The sequence below is a fragment of the Oratosquilla oratoria genome, chromosome 1 (assembly GCF_046742065.1).
Source record: "Oratosquilla oratoria isolate Oo_2021 chromosome 1, ASM4674206v1, whole genome shotgun sequence".
In the NCBI taxonomy this organism is placed as follows: Eukaryota; Metazoa; Arthropoda; class Malacostraca; order Stomatopoda; family Squillidae; genus Oratosquilla; species Oratosquilla oratoria.
Genome location: NC_134777.1, coordinates 115,399,413 through 115,407,850, shown reverse-complemented (window position 1 = coordinate 115,407,850; position 8,438 = coordinate 115,399,413). Strand labels below are relative to the sequence as shown.

The window sequence follows — 8,438 nt, the reverse complement described above, 5'->3', positions numbered from 1 at the left end:
ACCTGAGCCGCGCATTCAGACAAAACGCAAGGTAAAACACCGCTCTCCTTTCAAGCGCTTAACCTTAATTTACATAAATTGTCTATGAATATGGGAACTTGAACGTTCTACCTACACAGATACATACATATACACAAACACACACACACACACACACTGACTCAATTGATTGACTTCATAATGAAACCAGTCGACATTTCTGTCATTAACAACATGTGCGTCAGTTTTTTGTGTGTAGTTACTGTCATCACAATACTGGGCGATACTGTGAAAACGAACATGTATAACCTATACATGATATCTCAGTTTGTTTTATGCATGTAACTTTGAAGCAATTTCTCTCCTCAGATGATGTACTCCGCCGTCGTGATGTGCGCCGTTGTCCTGGTGGCCTCCGCACACGGTCCTCCACCCCACAGTCGTCCCGGCTCCACCTGCCGCTACTGGTGCAAGACGCCCGAGGGAGCGGCCTACTGCTGCGAGGGAAGCAACAGACCCACAGGTCCAGTAGCAGGTGAGCGTCACATTCGGAACAAACACTGATATGGAAAACATGGTGAGGTTGACATTGTCTGTGACATTAGATATATGTAAGTCTTTGATTCTGTCTGATAACCCTCTTTATGTTGACAGACAAACCCGGATTCTGTCCCCCCGTGCGACCCGTCTGCCCACCCGTCAGGTCCTTCCAGGGACCCCCCGTCACCTGCTCCAACGACGGCAGCTGCGGTGGTGCCGACAAGTGCTGCTTCGACAGGTGTCTGGGAGAGCACGTGTGCAAGGCCCCCCAACACCGCCCACCACACCCACCTCACCCAGTGCCCTACCACCACTGATAGATGACATAGTCTCCCGTCCTTGTTACTCATTGTTAATTATGATTGGAACTATTTGTCGCAGATGTTAAATAAAGTTAATGTTTTCCAAAAACTGGTTTTCAAATCCAATGGCTAAAAGTCAACTTCCCAGTTGTACGAGACCAAACGATCAGTCATGATGCTCGTGGAACTTTCAATCAAAATTTCATATAAGGAGATTTATTTGTGTGTGAGAAATGAGGCCTAAGACTTCAAGGTCCTTCTGTTCCTTGTATGTTTGCATGACTTTACTATTAATACTCTAACAAAAGCACACTGTCCAAAGTGTCCCTATTAATTCTTTTTTATCTCAGTCTGCACCTGGCCTCATTGTCACTCATATTCTTCTTCTGCGGTTGATGTTATTCCTTCTTTCCACAGCAGTCTGACTTCTTGGTTCATATCCTCTTTGTCTCTATCTCTTTTTTTTTTCAAAACCCTTCTATAAACTGTTTTTGAAAAAAATAACTTTTGTCTCTTTAGAAATGAGAATTCATTATCTGCAGACGTTCTTTCTCACCAGATTTGCAGTTTCATGGAAAGAACGACAATTATATATATTAATTTTCTGGTGTATTGTTACTGAACCCTTGTGATTTTTGGGTGTGCTTTGTTCACTCAGCCAGAATGAGTTGGCAACTCCTTTGCAAGATTTTGTAAGTTGTAATATCATGGTCTAGTCAAAGGTTCGTTTCTTCTTCTTCTTCTTCTTCTTCTTCTTCTTCTTCTTTTCTATCCATAAGCAGAGTCGAATATAAGTGGGGCACAGCCCATAACCTGCGGTGGTGTAGACCAATTCCTAGAAGATTCCCGTTTTTTCTTGTCCATCTTGGTCTCCAATGTGTATACAAGTCGATCTCAGTCGCTGTGTACATAAGCCCTTTGTTCACAGGGTGTTGCTTCTTAACTTTCCAGAAATCACTTCAACGCTTAACAAAAATATCTTGAATCCACCTGAGACTTATATTGGTTCTATATGTGTCCCTCCTCCCTTTCTTGGAAGCCCCTCGTGGGTCCTGGACACCGTTCTTGAGAACTCACGTTGACCCGATGAAGTCGGAGTGAAATGAAGTCTCCCAGTCCACATCAGATAAACACCGCGAGTCTCAGGAGTTGGCCACAGTGACTGAGATCGACTTGTACACACATTCGAGACCAAGATGGACAAGAAAAAATGGGAATCTTCCGAGAATTAGCCAACACCACCGAAGGTTATGGGCTGTGTTCAATAAATGAGTTCAATATGACGTCACCTTTTACGTAATTTCTAATATACTCCAGACAAGAGATTGCATTTGTAACAAATGCAATGCAATGCAACCTTAATTGTGTCCAAATCAATATAAATATAAATGATTCAATAAGATTTAAAGCCTCTAATCAATCTTTAATAGAACATTTTATTCTCACCCTTAGATTAAGGGTAAAGTATCTGAACCACCACCATGTATCCTCACCCCTGAACCAGGGTGTAGCATTTTACCCAACACCTAATACCCAATTTATAATTTATAAATAATCAAGTTTATTTTTCATAAGTTCACGCTGCTTTAATGCAGCCTTTCTTTTTGGTTTGAGATCTCTATTATTTGCAGATGGAGCTTGAGGATTTGTTTGATTTGAGTCGTTTCCAGTATCTACCTCTGAAGGTTGTGATGGGTTTTGACTTCCAAGAGTGATATTTAATTCCATGGGATACAAATTCTTTATTGTATGGAAGGCAATTTCTCCATTATTTTGTTTCACTTTAACAATCCGAACCTTATTGTCATGCCCAATAATTATCTCTAATATTATTCCCATTAAGCAAAAAGGTCTGGGTTTATTTGGATGTTTAATCAAAACTACATCTCCTTTCTTTATCTTGTCAGACCATTCTTTCTGGTAAAGATTTTTTGCATGATCCCTTAAACTCAGAAGATAGTCTTCATACCACAATCTTCTGAATTCCTGAAACATCTCATTCTGCTTGCAAAGTGCATTTTCAAGATTTTCCTGATTTTCATCATTAATCCAAATATCAGTTTCATCTTTGAACATCAATGAACCAATGTTGTTAAGTTTGAGGAATGAATTTGGAGTTATAAATTCAAATTCTTCTGAACTGGCTCTATAAGTGAGAGGCCTAGAATTAATGGCATTTTTTATGTTTGAAAGGGCAGTGAGAAACTCAAAATATGTTGAATTAGATCTTCCAATTGCCTTATACAGGCAGTTTTTTACTGTTCTGATAAGACGTTCCCAAGCTGCTCCAACCCATGCTGAATATACTGGGATTCTTACATGTTTGATTTTGTTTTTTGAGAGTTCATCCAAAAATTCATTCGACTCGAGAGTTTTCTCTAATATGTCTCCACCTTTCACAAATGATCGGGCATTATCACTGTACAAGTAAGTTGGAATAGTATACTGATTACAAAATCTTTGAAAGGCCAGAATGAAATTCTTAGTTGACATGTCAGGCAACAACTCAAAATGGACAGCCCTGATATTAAGGCAAGTGAAAATCAATATAAAATATTTACTCAAAGCATTAGTATTATCTTTTCTCAAAAACACGTGACCAGTATAATCAACTCCCACATGATTGAAAGGTCTGATCAGATTCATGTGCTGCTTAGGCATACTGGTTACTTTAGGGTAATTATAGGCAAGTGCATTATACTTCTGGCAAATTTTGCAGTCCTTAATTGAAGCTTTAACAGAAGATCTACCCTTTGGGATCCAGAATCCTTGGGACCTTAGGAAATTTAAGGTAGTACTGACTCCCATGTGTTGTACCTGAGCATGACAAAATCTGGTAAAAAGTACAGTGAAAAAGTGATCTTTTCCCAAAAGTACAGGATTGTGTACATTATAATCAAAATAAAGTGATTTGGAAATCCTTCCTCGTGATCTCAGGATGCTCTTTTCATCAAGAAACAAGTTTAAATTCAATACTAAGGAAGGCACTTCTGAATTTTTAAAGTTACTTGACTTGAGTGTATCCACTTGTTTAAGGAAGCTAATTTCTTTAGCAAAACTGACTGACTGATTTATCATGATCCAATAATCCAATGCCTTCTCATGAGAGTTTTCACCACTTTTCATACAAATTCACTTGAAGAGATACTCAGTGATTTTCATAACTTTATTATAGTTTGAAAACTTATTTATGTCAAAAATAGGTTTGATTTCAACTTCCTTTCCTTGCATGGAATTGAGAGTATTGATATTTTGATTTATCAGATTAAAACCCACACTCAACAATGGGTATTTAGGCCAGGTATTTAAATCATATTTCATCCAATCTGGTCCCTTGAGCCAAAATTCAAAATTATCGATGAATTTGCTGTAGGTTATGCCTCTAGTTAAGAGATCAGCAGGATTATTTTCAGTTTTGACATAATTAAAACTAATGGGAATGTTATAATCCCTTTCAAGCTGTTTTTGACAAACTTAGATTTTAGTTTAGTCTGTCTGGTTATTAACCAGTTGAGCACAACTTGTGTATCAACAGCAATATTGATATAGTTGAATCTTATATTGGAATAGGCATTCAAAATAGTGGATATGCACTTTAATGCAAGAATCACTCGAAGTAGCTCCAAGACTGGGATGCTATGTTCTTTTTCCTTGTTAGCAGGAGCCACTTTTGCTTTAGCAAATAAGAGGGAACTACTTTCCTTACTGGTACCATAAGCAACAAACCCAAAGCAATTTTGTGAGCTGTCACTAAAAATATTGAGTCCATATTCTTCATTCTCATTTAATGCCTGCCTATTAAAGGAGACTTGATTAGCTTTCTCAAAACCTGGTTTGATATTATCCCATTCGTTTATTATGTCCTCAGGCAATTTTTCATCCCATCCTAATTTGTGTTGCCACACCTTCCTCATCAATAACTTTCCTTTGATACTAATGGGTAAGACTAACCCCAGTGGATCGAACAAACTTGAAGTCTCGGATAACAATTGTCTTTTAGTACTGACAGAGTGAAATTCAACAGGTGCAAGCTGCATCTCATCCATATTAGGATTAAATCTGTATCCAAGAATTTTCTCTGTCTCATTTGAATGTTCAACTAATTTGCCATCATTTTCTATCAGTTGTCTCAGTTCAAGTGAATTTGAATTCCAAGATCTTAAAATAAAACCACCAAGAGCCATTCTTTCATAGCAAAGCCGATAAAGGTCAGTCATTTCCTTAAAATTATTGCCTGTGAATATCAAATTATCAACATAGAATTGACTGGAAAGAATGTCAGTGCATTTATCAAGTGGAAATTTACTGGCATGTTTCTTCATTACATAATGTAGAATGAAGGGTGATGATGTAAATCCAAATACTAGAGTTCTATATCTATAAGCAATCAATTTATCCCTTTCCCAAAGGAAACAAAAACGGTTCTTATCAAACTCTTGGCTGAGCCTAATTGACAGGAAGGCCTGCTTGATGTCACTCAGCAAGATTATATCATTAGTTCTAAAGCAAAATAACAGTTTAAGCAAGGACTCCATTAGATCAACTCCAGTATATGCAGCCTCATTCAAAGAAGGTAGATTCTTATCAGTTTTTAGTGAGCAATTGAAAACTGGTCTAATCTTAGTTGAGACCTGCTCTTCCATCTTAATGACTGGCCTATGTGGAATCCAAGTGTGATTATTCACCTTTTCATCAGAAAAGTTTATTTCAATCTGCTCTATGATTCCATCCTGAAGCTGCTTATCAAAGACCTCTTCATATTTTTCATATAGATTTGACTTTTTAAGATTTTTAGAGACTCTCCCTAAAACTTTTCTGGCAACCTGAAAATTAGAAGGGACCAGTTCTATTTTTTTCCGAATGCCAAGGAAGCTTAACTTGGTAATGGCCATCTTTAAACTGAATAGCTTCATTAAATCTAGCAATTTGTTCTTGATCCTCTGAACTATAAATTTCATTCTTACTAATTCCAATAGATTCCAAGCTAAAGAGATATTCTATCCCATTTTCAATATCTGAATCACTTAGAATGTTCTCTAGAGGATTAAAATAAGATTTAATTGGATTAAGTATCAGATTAACTGAGGTGTCATGAACTTTAGAAGACTTCTGACATTGATAAATTTGAACTTTATTACTTGCCATTTTTTTTTTTACTAATTTGAGAAGCCTGTTTCCTAGTCAAGAAATGATTGACATTACCAATAGGAATTACTTTATTTCCAATTACCATGCAGCTCCCTTGCAAGCATGGGGCAAATGAACATTCTGGAAGGAATTGAAGCAAGTCTACACCTATCAATGCATCCACCTCTATTAATTTATTATACTGATTTAATCCAAAGGCTTCATCAGCCAATTCAAAACCTTGATCTTTTATATTTTTTAGGGCTTCATTCATACCCGGTACAACAAAACTTATGCTGAGTGAAGGGTCAATAAGAAATGGCATTTGAATTATCTTATTCATTTTAACACCTATTAAGGTTTGATTAAAGCTCTTAACTTCAGCTCCAATGAATGTTTTTATATTGAAGTCTATCATATTCAATGAGTCTAAATCCGTACAAAGCTCTTTAGCAACTCTTGCTGACATGTAGGATCGCTGACTCCCTGTATCAATTAAACATCTGATCTTCTTACTCTGTTTACCACGAATAAATTCCAAAGTTACAGTAGGGGAAATGTAATCATTTTCAGATTTTTGTTGAGATGTTAAACAAAGATGATTATTACTAGCATTAGGTCCTTTAAATTCAGGACAAAGGGGTGCTATATGGCCATAAGAATTACAGTGTTTACAACCATATTTTAATTGATTTTGCTTGCCAAAGCATTCATCTTCTTTATGACCAGATCCAGCACAACGTGCACAGAGACCTAATTCCTGTACTCTCTCTGTCTTATCCTTAAGAGTTGAATATTTTTCACACTGTCCCAAGGAGTGACCTGATGCGCTGCACAAATTACAAATAAGGTTTTTAGAGGGAGCAACCTTATTTTGACTGGTCTTAAAATTTTGAAGAGAACTTTTATTTTCTTTGGGTGCATTTTTTTGAATTTTCTTTGGCCTTATTGATTTGATCAGATTTAGGCAAAGTAGTTTTACAGGTCTTAATTAGAGTCTTAATAATGTCATTATATGACTCAAAGATTTCAGTCAAGGTAGGATAGTTATTATATTTATGAACCAGTTCCCTTTTGAATGCTGTAGGCAACTTATTAAAGAGAATATGACTCAATAGTAAATTTCCAGGAGAACTTTTCATTGTAAAATCATAACCATAATTTGACTTTAATTCAAAAATGTATGCTCTTATTTCAATGATGAATGACTTTAATGTAAAAAACTCCTCGTCATATCCTTGAGGAACTGTTGCGCTTAGAATCCTTCTGAAAGTTTCATCCACTATAAAGGGTACATCCAGAAATTCATCTTTCAATAATCTTTAGTGCAATATCATAATTTTCATTTATGATAGACAAATGGCTAATGATTTTCAAAGCATAACCCCTAAGATAACTATGTAAATAACTAAGCTTCACTGCCTGGGACATACTCTCCTTATTACCTATGACATTATTAAACTGATTGAGGAAAGAAGAAAAGGTAAATTTATCCTTTTCTGTTCCATCAAAAACGCCGCGAGGTAAGGGAGGCGGTTTAGTATCAAAATGGTCTAGCCTATTGAGTGTTTCAACAAATCTATCAGCATCTATAGAGCTTGTAGAGTGATTATTGGATTTATTCTCTGCCATTTTAAATTCCTGAAATTCTGATAGACTTTCATCTATTTCCATATGATAGCCTACTTGCTTATCTACTTCACTAGTAAATGTGTCAAAATTCTTAACATCTACTTCATTTTCCTTTAGAAGATCTAAAATCTGTTCATCTTTAACTTTAATTTCACTTATAACTTGATCAATAACATCTAATTGTTTACTACAGAAATTAATGTTTAATGTCTTTTTACTGAGTGAATCCTTTAATTTATTAAGAATTAGAGTAACTTTTCTTTTAAGTATACCCCTTTCTCGTTTCAATTTAACCAATGCAGTCTCAAATCCAGCTTCATCAAGGTTATCCTTATCCTCATTATCATTATCACTTGTCATGATTAGACTGTATTGATACAAAGTACAAAAAAATATTCAGGTTGTACTAGCCTATACATAAATTAAAACAATTCGATTTCACTAAACATAGGCCATAATTCAACTAAACAAACAAACCTGGACACAAGGTTTCCACTAAGAACAAATAGGCCCTAGTATATACTAGGCGAACTTGACAAACTCATTTAATTGAACTCCTGAAGTTATCATATAAAAACAACTCAATTTACTTACGAATATGTTAAGCCTTTTAATAATAATCGGCACAGTGAATCCACAATTACCTTTTTATTATAAACAAATAGGCCCACTTAAAGGCTCGAATACTGAATCAATTCACGGAGGTAAACTATTGGCTATGGCGAATCAGATAGATTATGCCGAGTCTTGATGTTAATAAATCCTCTCTTTAAATATATTGGAAAAGGATCTGTTTTCCTTATCCAAACAAATAATTCTTACTTTAGTTAATTAAACTAATTCAAAATGAGAAAGTTC

General features: G+C 35.8%; 1 protein-coding gene across 1 annotated transcript in view; it reads left to right on the top strand.

Moving 5' to 3' along the window:
- Positions 1–930, top strand: part of LOC143025050 (uncharacterized) — a 1,049-nt gene extending 119 nt beyond the window's left edge. Inside the window, exons 1-3 of the mRNA XM_076184641.1 lie at positions 1–31; positions 349–514; positions 634–930. The exon at positions 1–31 is cut by the window's left edge and continues 119 nt beyond it. Coding sequence (XP_076040756.1) covers positions 349–514; positions 634–836 — 369 coding nt within the window. The 5' untranslated portion in view covers positions 1–31 and the 3' untranslated portion in view covers positions 837–930. The remainder of the gene's footprint in view (positions 32–348; positions 515–633) is intronic.
- Positions 931–8,438: the final 7,508 nt, after the last annotated feature.